Raw genomic sequence first — 25,702 nt, 5'->3', positions numbered from 1 at the left:
TCTTGACAACACTGTGCTGCAGCTCCACACATCATTCCAGCCTCAGCGAAGGACAGATCCTTTTATGCCGAATCTTATCTGTAGAATCCTTTTCTTCAAGTATAAAAGGTGTGGGGTGTGCGTTTGTAGTGCACACTGTGAAACAGGTTATTTACCAGCTTGTTTGCATTATTCTAACAGAGCAGAGTGTCAAACTCTCATTTCTGGACAGACTAAGTCAAATTTGTTGCCGCTGTTAACCACCTCCTATCACCAGTAATGGAAGATGAGAGCAACACCCAATCGCAGGGTCCTCTGAATTGCATTTCATTTGTTTTACTGGCCAGGTAGGCTACTTGAACTCCTGCTGAGGATTCATCTGAAACCTCAATAAGATGTTGACCTCCAACAGTCTTGGTTTCCCTCAGTGTGATCATACTTGCACATCTGGGTTTCTTAAAACCAGGATTGTTCAGTGCTTGATGTAACCATTACACACACAAACACGTAACCAGGAAACAAAACTAAAACAAGGCATCAGTCATGTTCTTTTGGACACAATTGTAAAACAATTGAAGATAAATTTAAACTGTTGATTCCAGACCAAATCAACATTATCCCAGCAACATATTTGTGATAGTTATAGGTTATAGCCGAACCCCCTGTGAAACCCCATTTAAATCTGCATCTGCATTATTTTCATAGATTCGTGAATTATTTCCTAGGAAAGGATAATTTCTGGATCTATGCTAAAATGTAATGTGTTCTTTTCTGGCCCATATCCCACTCTTCCTGTGAGTACAGTGGAAATCCGCTTGGTAGTTTTTCCATCAACCTGCTGACAAACAAACAAACAAACAAACAAACGAACAGACAAACAAACAGGACATGGGTGAAAACGTAACACCCTTCGTTGAGGTTATTATTACATTGTGGTAATCATGTAAAACACTGGTACATATAAAAAAAGTTATATTCCATAGTGACTGTGTTTTATTTATGGTTAACTTAATGCAAAGCAATACTGCAACTTCAATAATTGTCCTAAATAACTAGGGGCCCACTGGTAAATACATAATATCCAATAACCAATCTGCATCCAACTAGCAATAGTTATTTTAAAAAACATATCTCCCTTATTCCTACCATCTTCGTTGAGAGGATACAGAGAAGTAACAGTGTGTGGCGCACTGAATGGCATGTGTGAGGGCTAATTTTAGAGTGTCTTCTTGTGTTCAGTCAGAGCTTACACACTCCACTGTGAATTACACTGGGGAAGGGACGTGGTTGTGCGTGGAGGAGATTGTTGTCCTCATTACAGCAGTAAGCTGCTGCTTAGTTTTTCATTGATGTAATGGGACATAAGAAGTCGGGTCCACGCTTTGCACTGATATGCTAATGGTAAAATGCACTGATGGAGCCTCTCTCACCGTCAGCGCCGCCTCTCGGCTTTTGGCGCCGTTCATTTTGCAGCGGTGCACAAGAGCGTCTGAGAGAGAGAGAGAGAGGGAGAGAGAGAGAGAGAGAGCGAGAGAGAGCTGACTGCCCCCTGGAGAAAACAGCACACTGACAACCGTTTGAAAGATGTCAACAAAGCCTTCTCCCTTTCCATCTACCCTAAATAGTGAAGATAATGTAGACAGCCTGGCTGAAAATGCATCGAAACACAAGTGATGTCTCAGCAGCGGCAAACAGACACAAGCCCTTTTCTTCCAGCTCAGTAGGAAAAAACAACATGCAGTCATTAGATTTCCTAAAATCAGATTGATGACCACTCTGTAATGCAGATGGGACACTGCGTTGCATTTCTGTAATAACCTTTTCCTTTATAATACCATCTTATGGGCTGTGATGACAAATTGTTGGAGCCGCTACGTTAGCAGAACGGCTTTCATTTACTTAAACACATTTGATCTGGCCTGCCCGGTGTGGCAGAGTCACAGCTATAATGTCTTCACTCTTGATAAACTCTTCATACATTTCTCTGAAGCACAATAAGTGCTGATTACAGGACTCCGTTGGGTGAGGTTTGGATAAATCTCATGCTTTTATTGTTCTGTCCTTTCCTTGAAGTGTGTTCCTTCCTCTCACTTACACCCCCACCCTCACATGTGTCTCCTCCAGGCGCGGGATGACATATTGAACGGATCCCACCCTGTCTCCTTTGATAAAGCTTGTGAGTTTGCGGGGATCCAGGCTCAGATCCAGTTCGGACCCCATGTGGAGCACAGGCACAAGCCCGGATTCCTAGAGTAAGCTTTACTTTTCCTTTTCTTTTCATAGAGATGCATTAACAGTCACAATAAGTCAATGTTCACAGCTGTGCACACACATACAGTGTCACCTCCTGCTTCAGTGCAGGCTGTTACTTCAGGGATTTCCTGCAGCGGAAAGCTCAGGGGTGATGTCAGCTGTTACAACTGTTTTCTGATATGTAGGCAGTAGGGCAAGAATGACCTCATATGTGACGGTATGTGAGTAGAATAGGAAATGCCTTCAGCTCAAACGTGTAAACATGCAAAAATGTGATTTATCTCCATAGCCTGAAAGAGTTCCTACCTAAGGAGTACATCAAGCAGAGAGGGTCCGAGAAGAAAATATTCCAAGTATGTATAAAAGTTAAAAAAAATACTGTGTTTGACACTGTGGGCGGTCCAGGGGAATTATAGTGATTTGTTCTCTCCCGAGAGACACAAATTGGCGAATAGAACACATGAGTAAAACCTCGTTTCAAGTATATTCACTTACATATGTAATGATCAGTCTAAGGAGGTGCAGATGTAACAGCTGTCGTTTCTCCAGGATCATAAAAACTGTGGAGAGATGACGGAGATTGAGGCAAAAGTGAAATACGTGAAGCTCGCCAGGTCCCTGCAGACATATGGAGTGTCCTTCTTCCTGGTGAAGGTAAGAACTAGACTGGTGAGGTCATTGAAAATGCCATCACGGATTTGTTGCATTCATAAGATTCACAAGCACAGTATATTGACATTCTCAGCAAATAAGAAAACACAACATTAAATCACAAAACCATGCGTCCATCCAATCAGTGATAAGCCTTGTTGATGGCAGGTATCCATTTTATTTCTTATCAATTACAATTTAATATGTTTTGCAATTTGTTGTAGTGTTTTGTGATTTACCGGTGTGAGTGAGGAGGTCCACTCTGGATCCAAAATCTTGAACCAATGTCACTGTCTCTTGAGAAACTAGAAAACCCTTTTGAATGGCACCAGATGAAACCAGTGATAGCCTGTCAGTCAAACACTAGCAATTAAATTTTCCATAGAAAGATTTAAGTAAGTGTGCCCTTATTTGTCAAACCTATACTTAAGTGTTATTTGACTTGATGCTCTACATTCCTCATTGTAACACAGGCGAGGGGCTAATCTACTGATATTCCTCTGAAATGACACATAGCCTCTATGATAACTTAATTCTCATATTGTGACTTTATTCTCGAAATCACCAATTACTCTCCTCGTAAGTGGCCCTTACACTATGAAATACAACTAGTTTTCAAAAAAACATAATTTGAAATGATTGCTGAGCCAGTAAACCTCCGGCTGTGCTTGGGAGTGGCGGCTGTTAGAGAGCCGCTCTGCTATGAAACAGGTATGAAAGCTTGTTGAAAACTCAGAAAATAACAACCCATCATCACACCATCAGAAGGTTCCGAGTGGAAGATTGTGCACTTGCTGTTCAGCTGAAAACTCAGTGCTGTGAAATACTTGTGACACTCGCAACTCAGCTCTGGTTTGGCAAACACACCAGGGGGATGGAGGTGCTGCTGAATGTGAATGGGAGGAAGTTGCACCGGCAGGTATTACAAAAGCTGTCTGACGAGCAGCCTATAGTCGGTAGTAAGGGGGGGAGAGGAAGACAAGTCTGCTGGGGTATTAATGGATGATAAATGGAATGTTTGGCCTGCACATTTAAAGCAGACTGCAAGGTTCACATTATCTTTGCGAGAGAGCGTGCGCGTGCATCCACACATACGAGCGCTGTCTGCATCCGATGAGCAGATTTACTGATGGAGATTTCAAGACTCTGCTAAATAATTCACTCCAGCTGCACTCTCACTCTCAGAGCCCAGACCTGGCTTGTTTGATGCACATCTGAGAGCATGAACTTCCATTTCACATCTGACACTCTTTAATCACTGCAGGTTCTATGTTGATTTGGAAAATACTATGTGTGTGTGTGTGTGTGTGTGTGTGTGTGTGTGTGTGTGTGTGTGTGTGTGTGTGTGTGTGTGTGTGTGTGTGTGCCACCAAGGTATTACTTAGTTTATATTATTCTGTGTACATAAGCATTATGGAGACTTGTCTTCCTCTTGGGGGAAAAAAGCAAGTCCTCATAACATAAATCATTAGATTTTATGTTGAAGGTAAAGAGTATTTAAAGTTAGGCTTAGGTGAAGGTTTAGATTAATGTTGAGGTCAGGTTAGGTTAAGGTTATGGTAAGGTTTTAGGTTTAAACTTAAGTTCAGGTCTGGTTTAGGTTCAGGTTAAGGTTAGGTTTAGCTTGAAGTTATGGTGAAGCAAGTAATACCTCTGGTTAAGGTTAGAGTAAGTCTCCACAAAATCAATGTAAGTCAATGTGATGTCCTCTAAAGTCATGGAGACCGGCTGTGTGTGTGCGTGAACGTGTGCCTGTGTGTGTGTGTGCCTGTGCGTGTGCGTGTGCGTATGTGTGTGTGTGTGTGTGTGTGTGTGTGTGTGTGTGTGTGTGTGTCTACTGTTCTATCGTGATTAATTGAACATGCAGATTTACCCAAACAATAAACAAGGCTAACCATTTAAAACAATATCATGCCCACTTGAGATTAGATAATCAAACTTCCTGCTTCGATTCAGCCTTGATAATCCTGACGTAGACTTAAACAATGGAGCTTTTTAATAAACCTTTGTGTGAAGATATCAGGAACACTGGGATAATGTTATCTGTCCTTGTGTTTAAGAGCCCTGAACCCAGAAACCCCTTCTGCCGATTGTTTCCATTGTCAGAGCTCCTTATTTTAACCCAGTGATAACAGAGAAACAAGAGCCTGGAGACATGAAATGTACCTATTATATTTCCATCTCACCGTCTCTACAACTGGCTAATTTCTGTGTTGTCCTCTGCACCCCTGGAGGAGAGCCAAGTGCAGGCTTGCTCTCTGAAGTGAGCTGCGATAGATTTTCCGTGGGCAGAGCGTGGAGGGCACTGGAGCTGGTCAGGCAGAGAGCGGGTGGAAGCACCACGCTGGTATGCTGACAGGGACCAAAGTCTGTGGAGACCCTGCTCAATAAAGCATCAGTTAAACAAGGCTGAACTCTGCTGGGTCACTTCACTGGGCTTTAAGTCACGGACACAGCATGGACGGCCGCGATTGTGCTTCTGCCCCCTGGATGAATCATCCACGTGGGTGTTTTAACAGAGACATTAAACGCCGCTTGATGTTTTTCCTATCTGACAGGAAAAGATGAAGGGTAAAAACAAGCTGGTGCCGCGGCTGCTGGGGATCACCAAGGAGTCAGTGATGCGAGTGGATGAGAAGACGAAGGACATGGTGCAGGACTGGCCTCTGACGACAGTGAAGAGATGGGCCGCCTCCCCCAAGAGCTTCACCCTGGTACGGTGATAGTCGAATGCCACTCGCTCCTAATCCATCGCACGTATTCTGTCATTCGGTGCACAGGGGGAATTACACCGCTCTGCATCACGTATTCAATCTTTCCCCCTAGTTTTCATTTTCCAACGCAAACAGAACCTGAAAAATTGCTGCGACCTCAGACCTCCAGTATTGAATGTGTGGAGCTTGCTCGCCAGCTATTTCATCCGAGTTAACAATAGATGCTCGGAGAAGAATGTGCAAGAGCTGGATGTATTATTTATCTAAAAGCTTTCTCAATTTTCTTTACCAGCTGCTGGCAACACTACTGTCTGTTTCCATCCAGTATCGGAGAGGAGTTCTCCATTCAAAGATTAATAGATTATCCAGATAAAAAAAATATACACCCTGAGGTATTTTTGCCAACATTGATTTAAAGTAAAAAAAAAAAAGAGAAGAAAATCACCTCTGTGTTTCTGCGGCAAGCTTTGAACTTCACTACATCTCCTTTTTAATCACCTCTTTGGAGAAATAGGACGGGTCGTAGGAGCCAGCTCATTTTTCTTTCTGTTGAGGGGTTAGAAATAATGAAGAGTCTGCCATGTGTATTGAGAACCTCGCTGCCAGTGAGACTTTTTTATTCCCTCTGTAAGCTGATTGTGAGGCCCTTATGAGATATAGAATTTGTTACCAGTGCCGGATAGATGTTGGAACACTGTGACTTGATTTGCTCTGAATCTCTCAAGGATTTCGGAGAGTACCAGGAGAGCTACTACTCTGTCCAGACCACAGAGGGAGAGCAGATATCCCAACTTATCGCGGGATACATTGACATCATTCTTAAAAAGGCGAGTAATTGGACAATAGAACTCTTTGGATTCATAGAGCATATATCCAATTATCCGTACATCTGTCTTCTACTGTTCGCTGTGACGTGTCGGGTTCTCCTCACTACAGAAGCAGAGTAAGGATCGTTTCGGCCTTGAGGGAGACGAGGAGTCCACCATGCTGGAGGAATCGGTTTCCCCTAAGAAGTGAGTGGTATTGTATTGTATTGTGTGTTATTTTATTTTATCCACTGTATTGTCTGGGTGCTGCTTCGTGCAGGGGAATGCTGACCATTCGGATTCAGCGAGCACAGTCCACTTATTCTTCATGAATCTTAACCTTGTTGTTTAATTGTGCATCTAATTACATTTCTGTCTGCCCAGCACACTTTCCCCCCAAAGGGAGCTAATGTTAGAATTAAAGACAAAAAAAAACACAGCACTTTGAATTTTATAGCAGCATTAACACTATGTCTATCACAGATATTGTTCTTGAATTGTCGAGTTTTGGAATTGAAAGTTCTTCCCTGTTTTTACAAACATAAACACAAAACCTGCCTCAGGGCAAAGACACTAAATTATTATTTCATAAAAGAAAGAAGCATCTTCAGAGAGTTAAGATACAATCTCATTGAAAGCAGTTGTTTCTGCCATCTCTCTGGTTTTTCCATGACGCTTAGCAAAGTGATGAAAATCAACTTAATGCTCATGGCTCCATCACAGAGTTGGAGAATCTGTTCTCATGATAAATCCACACGGTCTGTTAGTGAAACTGCTCTCAGGCAGAATGGGGCCTTGTACTCCTGCTGCTCGGGGGCCAATTTACTCACGTCCTGGTTCCCAACATAAAGACTTAATTGCTGCTTCTCAAAACAAGCCAAAATTAACCAGTGGAGTCAGGAGCATCTGTTGAGCTGGAGAGGAAAGCAGACATTTTCCTTTATAATATATTTATTTATTTTGTGATAATACCTACTCACCTTGAGAACAGTCGCTAACAAGCGTGGTAATAGCTTTAATTACAATATTGTACTTTTCGTCATTTAAATTAAGAACAGATACATAATTATCTTGATTAATTATCAGAATTTAGAGATCCAAGAGCCATGAACAGCTCCATATGTTTACAAAGCTCAATGCCACTGTCTACACAAAGAGACACTTATAATGAAATAAGATAATTAATCATGTTTATATATGTTGTATTAATCGTAACAAGAGTTAATCTATAATTAATCAGATGTGTTTCTATAAGGATAGAAGATTAAATAGAAAGAACCTGTGTTTTGCTTTGTTTGACTTCATATTACTGATCCCTCCGCTACACAGACGTTTTTCTTTGATTGCATCCTGCTCTCTTTTTCTCCTACACTTCATCCTGCTCTTCTCGTCTCTTTTCCTTCCGTCTTAGGTCCACAATTCTGCAGCAGCAGTTCAACCGAGTGGGTCGAGTGGAGCATGGCTCTGTAGCACTACCGGGCATCATCCGGTCGGGCTCCATCGGCGGCCCTGACACATTCAATGTGGGGACTATGCCCTCGGCCCAGCAGCAAATCACCATGGGGCAGATGCACAGAGGACACATGCCCCCGCTGGTGAGTCAAAACACTTGCTATTGCAAGCAAACACAGTGTCTCAGAGAAATGCACCAGATGTAAAAAGAAATCCCTAATGTCACCATATTCGAAAATAAACTTGTAGCATTTAGCCTAAGGCAAGTTTGTTCAAGTAAAATACAGTGAGATGAAAAAATGATCATTGCTCCTGTTTTTAAAGCATCTGAGGTGCATCACTCTCTTTTATGTAAATCTGATCTGTGGTGTTGAGTGGTGGTGAAATATTACTTATGGTCCCTGCTGTCAACAATCACCCCCATGAACAATATGAATATGGCCGTGAGTGAGATAGGGAATGAGAAATTCCTTATACTCAGTAAAAGCTCATCTGACTCCTGCGGCTCAGAGATATTAGACTGAATGACTGAGAGATTCACAATTTTGCACTCGCAGACAACGCATGTTGTGTATTTAGATTGCTTCTGTTCAGTCATTTGCAAACTGTGTTGTTTGCTGTTGTCAGAGTCTGGCCCAGCAGGCCCTGATGGGAACCATCAACAGCAGCATGCAGGCTGTGCAACAGGCCCAAGCCGACCTGGGACATGTTGATAATCTTCCTCCACTGGGACATGACTTGGTGAGTCTACTCTCCACTTACTGCACAGTGTGTTTTAGAATAGATGCAGCATGGATAGATGAAGGACCCTCTCCATGACCCATCAGTTATAGCAACTAGTGAAGTAACTAGACATCCTGTGAAACATGTCTGTTTGGAAGGGGCAACATCTTGATGAGCTGCATTTTTATTAAGTTTAATATTGAATGTATAGCATGTCAAAATCTCACCAAAATTGTCACTGTCCTCCCATTGCCCCTTCACATTCCATAGATGCTAAGTCGATGAGATGATCAGTTTCAAGATCTGTTTTCCAGATACAGACAAACAGAGATTTCTGTAATTAGACAGATTCCACTGTTGCAACAATCGCGAATTTGTGCTTTCTGATGTCACATCCTTTGGTTCTGCTCAGCACAGAGAGCTTTAAAGAACGCTCATCACATCAAAGACAAACTGATTTGTCAAATATAATTAAGATGCAGAATCGACTGTAGATGTGGAGGCCGTATTTAATGCTTGAGTGTTTCCAAAGCTGTAGGTGTTACAGCCAGAGTCCTTTAATCCCGCACAAAAAAAGTTTATACGAGTTGAAAATCACCCACAGTGATGAAAGCCAACAGATCTGCTTTTCCTCCTCCTCCTCCTCCGAAAGGCTTCCAGGGTTTGGGTTCGGAACAAAGTGGATGAATCCAAACATGAAATCCACTCTCAGGTCGATGCTATCACCGCTGGAACGGCATCTGTGGTCAATCTCACTGCAGGTGAGTAATGGAGAATACCAAGCAGCTAAAAGATGGCACATTATCATTTTCAGTTTTTCCTTTATTCCGACACCAGAATCCTGGTTTATGATGAGTGCACTGGACAAAGCTCTAAAAGGAAATGGACCTGTTGTGAAAAAGATATCGTCTATCTTCACATCATTGTCAGAGTTAAACACTCACTGATTAGGATCTTTTCAAACAAGGGCGAATTTCAGATTTTTATGATGAATAAAATGGTGAACTTGTTGTCCTGACGTACTGGCAGCATCTCTCTCTCTGCTCCCCGTGTTGTTTGGCGGAGCGCCAGTCGAGCTCTTGCCAGACATTTGCAGGGTTTTAATCTTACCTCACCATCTGTTTGGTTGCACTTACACTCCCCCTCACTCCAAACACAAAGTTTTTCTTCAGGGCCACTTGCTGCCTCGACGTGCTCATCTCCGTGGAACCATTTCGAATTGGCTCTAATTAGGACACTGACGTTGATGAGTGTGTTACCGTGTGTGAGACGCACGCTGCCCCGTGCATTAGCTAAACCAACGTGGCAGCTGCGCGACAAATTATGATGCACGGTAGAGGGGTAATTTGAAATGATGGCCGTCCGTCCTCCGCAGGTGAGCCCACAGAAACGGACTACACGGCGGTGGGCTGCGCCATCTCCACCATCTCCTCCAATCTCACCGAGATGTCCAAGGGTGTCAAACTGCTCGCGGCGCTGATGGAGGATGAGGTGGGCAGCGGACACAAGCTCATGGGTGCTGCCAGGATGTTGGCAGGAGCCGTATCAGATCTGCTTCGATCCGTTGAGCCTGCAGCCGCCGAGGTGAGTCACCCACCGGTTGTTGGACTGACCCGCACTTCATCTTCCTCTGTGATCCTGGTAGCAGCACACAGTGTCTTTCCTTTTATGTCCCACTGAAGTTGTATTAAAGAAATGCATACTGGGAGGAGTTCTGACCCAGAAGTTTGTTTTAGATAATTCATGGAGACCTGTTTGAGAAGGGGCCAGTGTAATGATTGTGGTGATGTCCCTGTCACACAGCCCAGGCAGACGGTGCTGACCGCGGCAGGAAGCATCGGACAGGCCAGCGGGGACCTGCTCCGTCACATGGGGGAGGGCGAGACCGATGAGAAGTTCCAGGTTGGACACCATGCACTCACTGTTCCTATGACACCGCCGGCCAAACAGGAAGGCAAACACACCAAATCTCAGGACGCCTTTAAAAATGTCCATACGCTCTTATGTAATCACCTCAGGCCGTATAACAATGTGTCAGAAGCAGAGCTTTTATAAGTGGGATGACACGGTGTCTCAGACAGCTTATCTATAGCTCTTCCTATCTGTCTCATTTATTCTTATTCTATTCAAAATTCAATTATCTCCCACATGCACATATTTTTACTTCTTGGATGTCTCCTTACAGCCGTTGGTGTTAATCCCACATTCCCTGTGTCACAGACCTTGAGTCAATAATCTGCTACATGAACATCGGTGTAGCGGAGTCTCTCCATTTGCTGTACTTAATAACAGATGTGATTTATCATTTCACATCCGAAAAAGTCATTATCACTATTTGCAATTTGCTGCAGGTGCCTTGATGAGTTGTCCATAAATCATTCGGACAAAATGAGTTAAAATAAACATTTGCTTTCCCCCGTCCCTTCAGTCACATGTGCGCAGCTGTGCCGTGTTCCAGTGAAGGACATTGATTAATATGTTGCAGGACACCCTGATGAATCTGGCCAAAGCGGTGGCCAATGCAGCTGCTATGTTGGTCCTGAAGGCCAAGAACGTGGCCCAGGTGGCCGAGGACAGCGTGCTGCAGAACCGGGTGATCGCAGCTGCCACTCAGTGTGCCCTGTCCACCTCACAGCTGGTCGCCTGCACCAAGGTATTTATCTAAGACTTGTTCATCTCTGCAGCCGAGTCGGTAAAGGACGTCCGAGGAGGCAGGAAATCCGAGTAAATATTCTAGTTAGGATATATTGCGTTAGTCAGTGTAGCTTAATTTGATTTTCACTTTGGAACTATTAAGATTCATGTATCTTTAATAAAGGTGGAATGGCCCCTAACCCAAGGCCAAACAGTTTTATATTTCAGCTCTTCTAATAGAAGAATAAAGGGAAGGTCTGATAACCTAAATTGCATAAACTGATGGACTCCACAGATCTAAACACCTGATTTGGATTTACATCAAATTCAACACACTATTTCCTGAGAAATTCACAATAATGTGCAAAAATGTCTCACAGTAATATTGAAAGTGATGCAAAAAATTCTAGGATCCTGCAATCTGGAACTTGGTCTAAACAGTGTGTACCTCCGCCAAGGCCCGACAGTCCCAATCACATGTGTTTTATGTGGATAAGCACCAAATTGCACATACTCAAAGAGATCAGTCAACCAATTATTTTTTTATTCAAGATCTGTGAATTATTGTCTGAGAAAACAACTGAAAATTAATCAAATGTAACACATTGTTAAAGAAAGTTACAGATATAAAACCCTGATCAACATCTGCACCAAGATTTAATGGGTTCTTCCTTGGCCCTTGGTTGAGTAGTTTTGGTGTAAACTTGCTAACTAATAAAAAAAAAAAACTAAACAGCTTTTTTTTTATATCAGAAACGAATAAACAACTGCAATGCATTTTAAAAGTCAATATCAAGTTCATTTATATAACACATTTAAAACAACTTGAGTTGTTATTCTCGGTTAAATTAAATAATTACCTTAGAAATAGAAAGAATCAACCTATTCCTCAATTCTTGACATTTTTTTCTTGAGCCTCTATGACCAACTGTGTGTGTGCTGCAGGTGGTGAGTCCAACCATCAGCTCCCCGGTGTGTCAGGACCAGCTGGTGGAGGCCGGGAAGCTGGTGGACCGCTCCGTGGAGACCTGTGTCAAAGCGTGCCGCTCGGCCAGCGACGACGGCGAGCTGCTGAAGCAGGTCGGGGCGGCAGCCAGCGTGGTGAGCCAGTCCCTCAGCGACCTGCTGCAACACGTCCGCCACTACGCCAGCTGTGGAGAACCCATCGGGCGCTACGACCAGGCCACAGACACGATCATGAACGTGACGGAGAACATCTTCACCTCCATGGGGGATGCTGGTGAGCACAAAAAAAGACAGAAAATGTCCCCTGATTTAATCCAAGCCTGTTTATTCACAACAAGGACTAAAGATAACGAGTCATGTGCTCGCTAATTAATACCGGATTCCCCTTGACAGAGCGCCGGAGGACATTGTACACATTCGCACACATATTAAGTCATCTTTAAGATGCGGTTCAAACGTCTTCAAAGATATTTGTTATGGTTCATGTCATGAGGCTGAAGAATTCGCAAACCCAGCCAATTCTCAAGGGGTTGTAGGAGACATGTCATCCAAAACCACTACACAGCGCTCAGTCTGGTCCCAATCAACATCAGGGAGGCTTTGAAACTTAAAAGGAAACACATGACCTGGGCATTTTGGGAAGAAGTAACCTTTTTCAACCAGAAAAAAATAAAAAATGTGAAGCAGTGGATCCGCATCCAGTGATTGTAGTTGTTCATTCTACAGGTATTTGTTGTTTCCCAAGGCCACAGGATGTAGGTTGTAAAGCTCCCAGATAGCTTGTCTCTCAAAGACATCTCTGGGTGAGTTATTTCTAGCTGTAGGTGGGTGTTTGGGAAACACAAGTTTTCTTTTTTATAGCAGGTGAGTGGGGTGATGGTACATTTATATATTCTGAAGACTTTCATTTGTGCGAGGCAGAGAGGATGACTCACCAGTAAGCTTCAGCTATGAGAGCACATGAAGGTGAAAACAATGATGTGGCTCGCAGGACCACTACACCTATACACTGTCCACTTGATGCAATGTGTTTGAATGATGTGATGACAGACATCCTGTCATTTCCATGGGAAAATGTAAACCTGACAATGTTTTTGGTTCTGATATGTCCTTTGTTTTTTTTTATATCTCTACAGTGTCTGAATGCTGAAAGATAATATTTCACAAAATACTGAAAATTATCTATATGACAGAGGATTTTATTCATATCACACACCGACCTTTGATTCACCTACACCAGTACTTATGAGGCACAAACTCATCCATCACTGACACAATTTGACAGCATATGCAGCTGTCTTTGTCGGTTTGTTAAGGAAGAATATGTTTTTTTTTTTAAAGAAATGTTTTCTGCACTCCTGACAACAACTGAATCTTGGTCATCATTCTTAAATCCTCAAAGAAGCTACACAATATTCAGCCCACAATGAAAACAGAGTTAAAGAAATAGACAGACTCAGTCTCGGCTTTACAACACAAACTGAATTTTATTGGTTATTGGTTGTTCACTTTGCTCAATAAGTTCGGAGAGAGACGGATATGCCCGTGTTCAGGACTTCTCTGATTACCTACATACTGAATAGCAAACATTTTTACTGCGTAGATTTGGAGATTTTTCAAAATAAAGTCCAACATTTTCACTGTGGAATAGATCATTTCAGGATTTTCACTGTAGAAAATAGATCATTTCAGGATACTTCAAAGTACTGTAAAAACACTTTGCTCAATAAGTTCAGAGAGAGACTGCTATGCCTGTGTTCATGTCCTTTCTGACTAACTACATACTGAATATCAAACATTTTTACTGGATTGATTTGGAGATTCTTCAAAGTAAAGTCCAACATTTTAACTGTGGAATAGAACATTTCAGGATTTTCACTGTAGAAAATAGATCATTTCAGGATACTTCAAAGTACTTGGTTTATTGGTATATCTTAGTTGAAAACCTTAATAATTGTGTGGGTCTTCATGTGTGAACAGGCGAGATGGTGCGCCAGGCCCGGGTGTTAGCTCAGGCCACTTCTGACTTGGTCAATGCCATGAGGTCTGATGCAGAGGCTGAAGTGGACGTGGACAACTCCAAGAAACTTCTGGCTGCTGCCAAACTCCTGGCTGACGCCACCGCTCGCATGGTGGAGGCCGCTAAGGTGAGGATGGTTTACTCTCACAATGTAAAGCACTAAAAATGACCAACTATTTGCTAATATCAAAATATTACCTTACTGCTCCTGTAGCTTTAGTCATTTATACAAAATAATACAAAGTACACATTTCACTTTACATGGACCATTTTGCAAACTAGAAGTTGAGCGTACACCTCCGCCAAGGCCCAACAGTTCCCTTATTAAACCACATTCAAATTCTCTAGACCAGGTTTTTATTTGAATCTGCACCAAATTGTAAATCTCTGAGAAATATCACAACATTAAAGAAAGTGAAACATTTTTTCCTGCATCTTCCCCCTGATCTGGATCGACACCAAATATTAATGGTTCCTCCTTGCGTCATGTCCCACCCCTCAATGAAATTTAATGAGAATCTGTTTTGTTATGTGTCCAACAAATGGACAGGGGTGAAAACATAACCTCCTTGGTGGAATTAACAAAGTATTTGATCCAGAAATTATATTGATATTGTTGCATTTTATTTAGTTGCCTTCTTTTTCTATCAGCTCCTGTAAATTACATGTCTCATCTCACACTGAGTGCAGTGTTACAAGATGAACTGGGCCTAAATTGCTTTGCTATTTTAGAGAATAAACATTTTGGCGTTATTGTCAGCACTAACTACCAGCATGATTTCACATCCGAAATAAAAGGGTGCAGCATCAGTGGCTGTTAATAAGCCCCTGGCAACGTTCGAGCCGGATATTATCAGTGTGAAATACCCGAGAAAGTGAAACACTGCTTATGGCTCGTTAGATGTTTCTGATCTGTGACACATTAATCACCACATCACTGCCGTTATCAAAGAGGAAGTGGGAATCTGCCACTGACGGTTTCCTTGGAAACTGTCAGAAAGCAGACAGAGCTAAATGCCTCTTTGCATCAATTGTACCACATGCATAACAGGAGATGTTCGAATTGAATGGCTGTGGTCTGATTTTATATTGTGTGTTTGTCTCTATATATGCAGTATATCCATCTGATTGTGGGCGATGGATGTGTTTATGTGTTTATGTGTGTTTGTGCACTGTCAGGGGGCGGCGGCCTACCCAGAGAACGAGGACCAGCAGCAGCGGCTCCGAGAGGCAGCTGAGGGACTCCGTGTTGCCACTAACGCTGCAGCTCAGAACGCCATCAAGAAAAAACTGGTCAACAGACTGGAGGTGAGTCATCGGCGCCCTCTCGTCTTTGTGTCGTTTGACCTTCATCAAAATAAGACTCCTTACCGGCAATCATGTCACACAAACATCTTTCTGTTTCTGTGTCTCTGTTTAGACATTAGGAAAAGAATGTGAATAATGAAATGCTTCACCGGTCATTTGTATGAAAACGGCCCATTTAGTATTTTTCTTCTCTGTGTTATTTCTCTCTCACGTAGCAGTGAGCAACAAATCCCATTAGTGCTGTGAATGAACTATCTCCCTGTTGAGATCTGTGTGTAGTCCTTGGTATCAGTTTGCCCCTAATGACTGGGCCCCCCCCTCGCTCCGGAACGCTCGATGCTCAATTTCCCAGTCACATAAACCGTGCATTACCCTGGGCTGGGATCAGCACGTATATCTCAGTCCACCTCCCTGCATCAGATGGTCTCAGTATTACTGCTAATGGTCGCCTCCATCAAGGAAATGTGTGTGAGCCAGTGAAGACCAAAGTGCCATGAATCATGGAGAATTTATCTCAGACACATTTAGACTCATTAAGGTGTTTTTAATCGTCCAGGTGATTGATTCAGCGCTTTTATTTGGACCCAAACATAGAAGTAAATAAATTAAATGCACAATAAAAAAAGTGCCTCTCCTTGGCTTCGTGTCAAACTAATTTGTCTGGGAATGAATGTGAGCGAAGCAGTAATTATTTAACTTATTTGTTTGTTTATTTGATTGGAACAGGGCTCACTAATCAACAGACAAAATAAAACCTATAAAAAAATATAACCCTCAACCTAAATATATATATATATGTATAGTATAGAGTGCTTTTAAGGGTTTTTAATTGATTATTTTTCTTCATCCTTTCTTCCTTCTTCCTAATCATTTTGGTATTTGACCCACCTTAGTTTGATTAGAACATAACAACACACAAGGCCCAACACTTTCCTTAAATTCGGTCAAGCCAACATCATGAAATCATAATCTCCATTTTTATTATGCCTTGGGAAAGTTAATTTCCCTGATCCGCCCCTTTGTCCTGATCCACAGCAAAAGTTAATGGGTTGTTTTCTGGTTTCATGGAAGTCAGTAAAAACACAGGCAGGGGTGAAAACATTACCGCCTTGTTGCAGTAGTAATACTGGTCGGAGAGGAAATGAATGCTCCTCAGTCAGTCAGCACCAATCTCTTACAGTGTCTAAATATTTTCTTTTCCGACCCTCTGAACAGATAGCTGCAAAGCAAGCGGCGGCTGCTGCTACTCAGACCATCGCAGCTGCACAGAACGCAGCTGCCTCCAACAAAAATACAGTCTCACATCAACAGCTCGTTCACAGCTGCAAGGTACGATCATGAACTCTCTCTTATGAGCTCTTGTGTTTTTAAAAAACAAAGTCAAAAAACCAGGGGGAAACCTTTAACCCATAAAATATTAATGTTTTGGTAGGTTAGGATCAATTTTTCTCTTTCACATGTGATGATGTGGATATGAAATATGCATGACATGTGTTTGAATGCAGGGAGTAGCGGATAGCATCCCCCATTTGGTGCAGGGCATGAGGAGCAGCCAGGCCCAGCCTGAGGAGCTGGGTGCCCAGCTCGCCCTCATCATGGCCAGCCAGAGCTTCCTACAGGTTCTTCCTCTCACCATGACACAGCCAGCACCCATCAATCTCTATCATTATACAAAGAACCTTTTTATGCACTGGAAGCAATGAATTTGTTATTGTTGTTCTGTCACCATCCCTCAGCCTGGAAGTAAGATGGTGGCATCTGCAAAGTCAGCCGTTCCGACGGTGGCTGACCAGGCTGCTGCTATGCAACTGGGCCAGTGTGCCAAGAACCTGGCTACCTGCCTGGCAGAGCTCAGGACTGCCACTCAGAAGGTATCTGCACACAACACGGTTTTCATGTAACGGTGCACATTGGTAACTGTCTGTTCTGCATAATGGATGCTTGTGTGCCTATGAGTAATATTTATATATGTGTGTGTGTTGCTTAAAGGCCCATGAAGCATGTGGTCCTCTGGAGATCGACTCAGCCCTGAAGACAGTCCAGACACTCAAGAGTGAGCTTCAGGATGCCAAGATGTCCGTCATCGATGCTCAACTCAAACCTCTTCCTGGGGAAACGGTCGGTACATCGTGGAGTTAAAGTGTAAAATTTCACTTTAGACGTTCAACTGCTGAAATGTTGACATATTTAAGTGATAGAATCTGTGAATCAAATAGTATTTATGTGTTCTGATGCAGCTGGAGAAGTGTGCCCAGGACTTGGGGAGTACCTCTAAGGCTGTGGGCTCGTCCATGGCTCAGCTGCTAACGTGTGCGGCACAGGGCAACGAACATTATACAGGTAAAACAGAAAGAGGTGATGGATATGATAAATATACCTAGATTACTGACTGTAACCTGTATTGTATTGGAAATGGCGGTGTGGGGATAGAGCAGGTAGAGAAAATCATGATTCCTTTATTTGTGCTGCTGCTATTGCCTTAAACTGAGCCCATTGAATCCAGCCTGCCTCGGCCATTTTGCCGTCCATTCTGGCGTAATTGAAGATCTCAGGGGAGAAGAGATGAAGACAGATAGAGAATAACATTTTCTAACAATGCTCTAGAGCAGCGCGCCGTGCTGTGGCCCAGGGTGCCGCTCGCTGCTCAATGTGCTCATTAATCTTATTTTCACCACATTTAACATTCCATCAGCAAATGGCTCCACTTGGCTAGCTAATGCAATTTGATGCAATTTGCTGCTCTTTTTTTCTCATCTGCGCTGTGTATGTATAATAAGTTAAGGTCAGCTCCCATGTGGGGGCCATCTTTATTATATTAACTAATTTATTTAAACAATGAGGGCATTTCTGTATCAGTTTTGTTCGCAGCGTGGCACCACCAAGCCCCCGCCGGCTCATTTCAGCAATGCTATTACAATTATAGTAAGAGGACAGGAAATGCACATTGGTCTCAGTTTGTGTTGCTTAAACAGGAGGCTGCAAAGCAAAGGTAATGAGCTTGAAATGAATGTGTTTAGTGTGGTGTCAGTTACGATTTCTGCAGAAACATGATTTCTTATTGTAACTACATTAAAAGGTACGGCAGAGGAGAAAGGGAACATCTTATCTCCTCTGTATTTTAGAATAGTATGCCTGTAATATATCTATAGACAGCACAGTAGATTGTCTGTAGCACATATATAACAGTCAGTTTATCATCTGTTATTATATTTATATGTTTAAGTTTTCAGTATGATATCGTCTGCTGTGTGTGGCCGGTTGTTTGCAGGTGTGGCTGCCAGAGAGACAGCCCAGGCTTTAAGGACACTGGCCCAAGCAGCCAGGGGCGTGGCAGCCAGCACCAAGGAGCCGCAGGCTGCTGCTGCAATGCTCGACTCAGCCCAATGCGTCATGGAGGGCTCGGCCATGTTGATCCACGAAGCCCACCAGGCCCTGGTTCACCCCGGAGATGCTGAGAGTCAGCAGAGACTGGCGCAGGTATATCACGGAAACAGTGGTATTGATGTAGCAGTCCCTTTGTTCTTCTCTCTCTCTCTCCTTCACTGATTTGTAAAAATAGTTTCCTTCCACAACGATCATCCCCTCTGAGCGTTGCTATTTTCACTCTACTTTGTCTCTGGTTTTTCTCTCTCAGAAGTGCCATTGTAAAACTGCTCATTCTCCCTCAGAGGATAAACATATTGTTTGGCTTATATCTGTGACAGCAGCATAAATTAGTGTCACAGATTACTGTGCACCACTGTCAGCCCAATTTGTACTTGCGTCTTTCCCCGTATTGCTTTGATCTGGGCTTTTGTGTTGCACATTGTGAGAATGACAAATGGACAATGTGTTGACAGAGTGATGGGCTGTGTTTCAGGTGGCCAAAGCGGTGTCGCACTCCCTGAACAATTGTGTGAATTGCCTGCCAGGCCAGAAGGATGTTGACATGGCCCTGAGGAGCATTGGAGAGGCCAGCAAGAAGCTGCTGGTGGATATTGTAAGTCCTGACACATTTTATTTCAAAGATTTGTTGCCATTTTTAATGCCTTGTGTTTGAAGCAGTATGTTTGGGTTGTCCCTTTCTATCCCAAGTTATAAAACACTTGTTTCCTTTGTGAACGTGATATTTTACAAACACTTTGAGGGAATCCTTTCAAATTTTGTTCGATCATTTGCTTGGACTAAAGGATGAACTCATTAGAATTTGGGGATCAATGAAAGAGCTTTGTGACCTCACAAAACACATGATATCTCAGGTCTGCTTGTCAGGAATTTCTTCAAATTATGAGCAGTTGTTACTTGGAGTCAAAGATTAACTTAGATTTCAATGGTCAATTTTTAGACTGACACAGCAGTGGTTGGTGGAGGCATACAACTCGCAGTGCAGAAATTATAGTTTATATGTGTTTGAACATAAACCAATTGAGTCAGTTGAGGTTTCATCCCATAATCGCTCAGGTTATTTCCATTTTTGATGTGACTGATGATATTCCACAGTGTGGCTAATGCGAGTCTTGTCTTTGAAGCTCCCTCCCTGCAGTAAGACATTCCAGGAGGCCCAGACTGATCTGAACCACACGGCTGCTGAACTCAACCACTCTGCAGGCGAGGTCGTCCACTCCTCTCGAGGAACAAGCGGCCAGCTGGCTGCGGCCTCGGGCAAGTTCAGCCAAGACTTTGACGAGTTCCTTGATGCTGGCGTCGAGATGGCAGGACACACTCAAGTAGGTTTCATAATCATATAACCCCCCTCCGCCCCACTCCATTGAAACAGTTAATCGATAACCCACTCATCCATTATTTCACACAGAGAAGGGAGTGCTCAGCCCGTTGATGTACATGAAAGCTTAAGCACACAGAGAGGTCGACCCTTATATTTATGTGTCACTTTAGTACCTAAGATATGTTAATTAGATATTTTAATCTGATTCACTTAGGCAAATGATTGTCCCCTTGAGCACTAACATAGTCAGAGGTAATGAGATCTTGTGAAGTTCTTGTTCTGGCTATTTTGCTCATTCATTTGCCGAGATCATCGGGGATTGGAGTTGATGTAGCATGACAACAAAGTTCTCTTGCTAGAGGAGAAAAGGGGATATAGGTAATGGGGATTAAGTGGGAGCATTCTCTTTAACATGTCGTCCCCTTAAAAACCAAATACTGTATATTTTGACTACAGCTCTAAATCCATCTTTTAAAAAAGTATTGTTTTCTTCCTGGACAGAGCAAAGATGACCAGATCCAGGTCATTGGTAATCTGAAGAATATCTCCATGGCGTCCAGTAAGCTGCTGCTGGCTGCCAAGTCTCTGTCTGTGGATCCAGGTGCAGCCAATGCGAAGAATCTTCTCTCTGTGGCAGCAAGGTGAGCGATAACATGCAAACCGCCCCAGATTTGTATCTGATATCCTCCTCAATCGCTTGTCGTTAAGATCTTGCAGTCTTTGCTAATTCACTGAACTGTTTCCAGACTCACACTTGTGGCAAATTGTGTAAAAAATTGTGTACTTGAATGTCACAAAAACGTCTCCACCGCTGCATCTGTATGCCGCTCCCGAGCTGCGTCTGCTCAGTGTTGCTGGAGGGAGTGTGTATCCTCCCCCTGGTGGAGAGAAGCCAAGCAGCTGGTCCCGCAGGGCTTCGGGCCTGGCTGACTTCTCTCTGTCTAATTAGGAAGATGGAAGCCTTGGATAGAGCATGTCTGTGCTCAGCAAGGCTGAACGCAAACCCGAGACAGTCTCGATACTCCTGCGTCAGCCTATCGCAGCTTGATGAGGAGAGCTAAAAGCATGTGTTAGTGAGTGTGAGTGAAGCCAGGCTGTGCGTGCATGCGGTGGGGGGGGGGGACACATGTGAGAGCTAAAAAGCCTTGTGTTGCTGCCTGTGTGTGTTTCAGGGCGGTGACAGAGAGTATTAACCAGCTGATCACGCTCTGTACCCAGCAAGCAGCGGGACAAAAGGAGTGTGACAACGCCTTGAGGGAGTTGGAGGTATCCGTCCCTCACACACACTGTACCACACACTCACATACAAACCTTCACAGGCCTGGTTTATGTTGTCTGTGCCTGTACTGGAGGTTTTCCATCAGAGAAACTAGGAGTATCTTTCCACAACTTGTCTTCCATGGATTTTGTATTTGATTACACTTATGGAAACATTAACAGCATTAGTACCCCAGTTGAAAAAGAGGACTTTGCATACTGAAGCCTACATTCACTTCAGCTCAAATAACTGAAAATTACAACAACTCAGTGCATTTAAAAGCCTTGATTATCAGGATTTATCATGGCTGTGTATTAGAATCAGCTTGATTTACATTTATAGTGTTTGCTCTTTCAGATCTCATTTCCATAGTTGATAAACGTGTAAGGGTCTCTGAGCAGGGTTTTCAGTGGTCTCTCTCTTGTGTGTAACTGTTACTGTCTTCGTCATGTGTCCGTACACAGGCTGTCAGAGGACTCCTAGATAATCCCAACGAGCCTGTCAGCGAACTCTCCTACTTTGACTGCATCGAGAGCGTCATGGAAAATTCAAAGGTATTGGCTTTTAGAATAATTGCACTGTATACTTTAACTGTCAGACAAAGATATTCTACATCGTGGGCAGCTGGAAATCCTATTTTTGCATTTTAATATTTCTCCCTCTCCAAATGCCTCAGGTCCTCGGAGAGTCGATGGCAGGTATTTCTCAGCACTGTAAGACGGGTGACGTGCTCGCCTTCGGGGAGAGCGTGGGTGTGGCGTCCAAAGCTCTGTGTGGGCTGACGGAGGCGGCAGGACAGGTGAGATCAGAGACTGGGTTAATAATAGCCTGCTTGTATTTATCAATCAACCCTTTCTGCCTCTGTTCGTCCATCTGTAATATTTTTTTGTTTCCAGAGCAGATTTTGAAAACCATTGAGACTTCCTTCATGAAACATTTATTTTAATGAGGTTGCGAAGTGGTGTCTTGTCATATTTTGGGTTTTTTAAATTAAAGTTGTTTCCGTATTTCCATGGCAACAAGTTTGACTTGGCCAAGTTAAGAGTAAGCTCTCAACTCAGAACATTTCACCAATAAGAAACAGAAACATACCACGAGTATTCTGATTAAAGGCTGCGGATATGTTGGGATTAACTTTCATTGACGGGCACAGAATTAAAGCGTCACTCAATACTCAACACCTGAAGTCCACAATAAACAAATAAACCCTTTTTAAAACAACGACCGGATGCTGTTTAGCAGATATCTTTGAGATTGCTGCATTTGGTTCTAACAATGTTTTCCGGCTAGAAGAACCCAGAATCAAACGAGACAGTTTTAACCTGCTTCGTAAAACAAGTTATTCATGAGGTCCAGAATTTGAAAAGATATCTTGGGTATGTGGCGCCTGCTTTGTCTTATAGCCTAGTTTCATTAGGGGGTTTTACAGACTCCCACCCCTGAAGCTGAAAATGATCATCATCACCTCCCAGCAAGATTCAGTTGGCTTGTCTTGAAAAGGTCACACTTTGACAAATCAGTTGTTCCCACTGCTGATCTCTGAGTAAGATGCCCTATTATGCAGCGTGTAAACACTATGCATCTATGTATGCATCTATTCATGTATTCATGTGCTCATTTCTGTATGTCAGAGAACATGGACCACATGTGTGAGTGTGATAACAGAGTCTTGGAGAACAATAAAAGAGCTGTCTAGTGGTCAAAGTGATCTTTAGTATAACAGTGTTTCTGTTTTCTGCCCTTTAGGCATCTTATCTTGTAGGCGTGTCTGACCCCAACAGTCAGTCAGGTCACGAGGGGCTGGTGGATCCCATTCAGTTTGCTCGGGCCCACCAGGCTATACAGATGGCATGTCAGAACCTAGTGGACCCCGCCAGCAGTCCTTCACAGGTAAGAGTCCAGGGCTGGAATATTTTACAGAGCCATTCCCTGATATGGATCTAATGTTTCATAAGTTTAATGGATCATTAAGTTTGAAAACCTTCAAATCGATCCCAATGTCGTAAATAATTTGCCCGGCACACCTCATCGTTATGCCTCATTTTTATACAACTCTGCTTCTTGATGGTGTTTACCCGTTTGTCAGGTCTTGTCTGCAGCAACCATTGTAGCCAAACACACCTCAGCTCTCTGTAACGCCTGCCGCCTGGCTTCCTCCAAAACCTCCAACCCGGTGGCCAGGAGACAGTTTGTCCAGTCAGCCAAAGAGGTGGCCAACACCACAGCCAACCTCGTCAAAACCATCAAGGTCAACTCTCCAACTGATCAAAACGTTGAGTGTAAATTTGTTACAGAAATTCTTCATCGAGTGAGACGCTGTGGATGTGTGTATATTTCCGTTACATCCCAAAATACAGCCACTATGGACAAATATTGACATGGCGTTGTCTTGTTTCAGGGCTTAGATGGAGATTTTTCGGAGGACAACAGAAGCAGGTGCCGTGTTGCTACGAACCCGCTCCTCGAGGCTGTAGAAAACCTCTCCACCTTTGCCAGCAACCCAGAGTTTGCGAGCATCCCGGCACAGATCAGCAATGAGGTATTCAGTCATTTTGATGCTTGTTTATAAATTACAATGTTCTTTTTTAATTTTTCCACAGTTGCAAATGACTGAACTGATTTAAAATGGACGCCTATGTTTTCTCAGAATCCTCCACTTTGTAAATTTTCAACACTCTACCGATAGATGATTTTCAGAGAGATTTAATGGCTTGTGTTTGAGACTGTGTGCACTCGATCCATTCGAAAGAGGCACTCTTATATGAGCCAACACAAAAGGTTTGTACAGCGAACATGGCAGGGAATTGGATTGAGCTCCCATTTTCCCGTTTGTTTTAATAACGAGAAAAGACTTTGGGAGAAAAATGGGTTTTTATTTTTCAATCTGAGCGGAACAGTCCTCGCACAGGCCTCCAAAAAGCTTTATGGCTGTAATCTGTTGGAGGGCAGCATTTAACTGCACTCTCTCACAGCACAGCTGCTCTAATCTTCAGCTTGTTAATCTAATTGTCGAGGGAGGCTTTGGCTCGGATCATAAAGACTAAAGGTGTTTCTTCCCGCGTCTGTGTAAAGCTGCCTTTCTAATCTCATCCCTCCCTTTGATTGCACCTCTGATCTCTCCAAAGTCGTCAAGAAATATTAACAACTCTTTCATACCAATGTGGCCCGCGTTGTTCATTGTTGATGTGCTCATCTAAACTGTTGTTTTTGTTTTCACCTCCGCAGGGCTCAGCCGCACAGGAGCCTATCGTGCGTTCAGCCCGCTCGATGCTCGATAGCTCCACCTACCTTTTAGAAACGGCCCGCTCACTCGTCCTCAACCCCAAAGATCCGCCCACCTGGTCCATACTGGCCGGCCACTCCAGGACGGTGTCTGACTCCATCAAGAGCCTCATCACCTCCATTAGGTTTGTACTAATCTTTACCACTTCCGTCTCAGCAGGTTTATCCTGAATCAAAGATTGTGAAGGTTTGCTCATAAAACCTGTTGCTGAAACTGGAGGTTTTATTCTGCGACATCTGCTCAGACAAGCAAATTGCAGCATTAGTTTATAGACGCTGAGATTCATGCTATTTTGTAACACATTAGAGAGAATACAACAGAACAGTGCTGAGATGATTTTTGACTGGATCTGAAACATCTAAGTTAAAGCCCCCAACGACTTCCATCTTCATCATCATCCTCCACGCACATGCACAGACGTCACTATCCTCACAACAGCTATGGCCATATTTTGGTGTTTTCTCACTTTGTCGCTGAGACTTAGATGAGAAGCTTGATGCAGCTCTCATCTTTCAATGCTAAATATGAAGCCAAAGCCAGCGGCTGATTAGTTGAGCTTAGCATTAGGACGTGAGTGGCCGCTGGTTGCCAGGCCAACTCATGATGACTCACTACAACAATTCAGGAAGTCATTGATCCAGACAAACAAATTGCTAAGTTTTTATAAAGTAAACAAACTAGATATAACCTGTTTAATCAGTAAGTTTAAGAGGTTCTGGTATTTGTTGCTTATTGTAACATCTGTGCTATGGCTGATCTGCATTTATACAGCATTTCTCTAGTCTTATCGACCACTCAAAGGGTATTAAGCAGTCACACACATACAGTGTTATTATATGCTGTGATTTTGTATTGCACATTTACTTAAGAGCTTTCAGCTGCAATTTAGGGATCAGTGACAAGCCAAAGGAATATGTTGGCATGTTAACCCTTAGTGAAAGATCCCCTCT

General features: G+C 43.1%; 1 protein-coding gene across 1 annotated transcript in view; it reads left to right on the top strand.

The window, feature by feature from the left end:
* tln2b (talin 2b) overlaps nucleotides 1-25,702 on the top strand; it is an 86,058-nt gene that overhangs the window by 42,149 nt on the left and 18,207 nt on the right. Inside the window, exons 7-37 of the mRNA XM_061076090.1 lie at nucleotides 2,104-2,231; nucleotides 2,522-2,585; nucleotides 2,782-2,886; nucleotides 5,442-5,597; nucleotides 6,323-6,424; nucleotides 6,534-6,610; nucleotides 7,815-7,998; nucleotides 8,483-8,596; nucleotides 9,231-9,339; nucleotides 9,954-10,162; nucleotides 10,382-10,480; nucleotides 11,064-11,231; nucleotides 12,158-12,452; nucleotides 14,159-14,325; nucleotides 15,378-15,506; nucleotides 16,722-16,835; nucleotides 17,012-17,125; nucleotides 17,243-17,377; nucleotides 17,496-17,624; nucleotides 17,744-17,846; nucleotides 18,775-18,983; nucleotides 19,366-19,485; nucleotides 20,015-20,212; nucleotides 20,713-20,852; nucleotides 21,384-21,477; nucleotides 21,934-22,023; nucleotides 22,146-22,268; nucleotides 23,216-23,359; nucleotides 23,556-23,717; nucleotides 23,868-24,008; nucleotides 24,695-24,876. Coding sequence (XP_060932073.1) covers nucleotides 2,104-2,231; nucleotides 2,522-2,585; nucleotides 2,782-2,886; nucleotides 5,442-5,597; nucleotides 6,323-6,424; nucleotides 6,534-6,610; nucleotides 7,815-7,998; nucleotides 8,483-8,596; nucleotides 9,231-9,339; nucleotides 9,954-10,162; nucleotides 10,382-10,480; nucleotides 11,064-11,231; nucleotides 12,158-12,452; nucleotides 14,159-14,325; nucleotides 15,378-15,506; nucleotides 16,722-16,835; nucleotides 17,012-17,125; nucleotides 17,243-17,377; nucleotides 17,496-17,624; nucleotides 17,744-17,846; nucleotides 18,775-18,983; nucleotides 19,366-19,485; nucleotides 20,015-20,212; nucleotides 20,713-20,852; nucleotides 21,384-21,477; nucleotides 21,934-22,023; nucleotides 22,146-22,268; nucleotides 23,216-23,359; nucleotides 23,556-23,717; nucleotides 23,868-24,008; nucleotides 24,695-24,876 — 4,304 coding nt within the window. The remainder of the gene's footprint in view (nucleotides 1-2,103; nucleotides 2,232-2,521; nucleotides 2,586-2,781; nucleotides 2,887-5,441; nucleotides 5,598-6,322; nucleotides 6,425-6,533; nucleotides 6,611-7,814; nucleotides 7,999-8,482; nucleotides 8,597-9,230; nucleotides 9,340-9,953; nucleotides 10,163-10,381; nucleotides 10,481-11,063; nucleotides 11,232-12,157; nucleotides 12,453-14,158; nucleotides 14,326-15,377; nucleotides 15,507-16,721; nucleotides 16,836-17,011; nucleotides 17,126-17,242; nucleotides 17,378-17,495; nucleotides 17,625-17,743; nucleotides 17,847-18,774; nucleotides 18,984-19,365; nucleotides 19,486-20,014; nucleotides 20,213-20,712; nucleotides 20,853-21,383; nucleotides 21,478-21,933; nucleotides 22,024-22,145; nucleotides 22,269-23,215; nucleotides 23,360-23,555; nucleotides 23,718-23,867; nucleotides 24,009-24,694; nucleotides 24,877-25,702) is intronic.

The sequence above is a fragment of the Limanda limanda genome, chromosome 8 (genome assembly GCF_963576545.1).
Source record: "Limanda limanda chromosome 8, fLimLim1.1, whole genome shotgun sequence".
NCBI lineage: Eukaryota > Metazoa > Chordata > Actinopteri > Pleuronectiformes > Pleuronectidae > Limanda > Limanda limanda.
The sequence above is the reverse complement of the archived record's forward strand: the minus strand, read 5'-3'. Positions and strand labels throughout refer to the sequence as shown.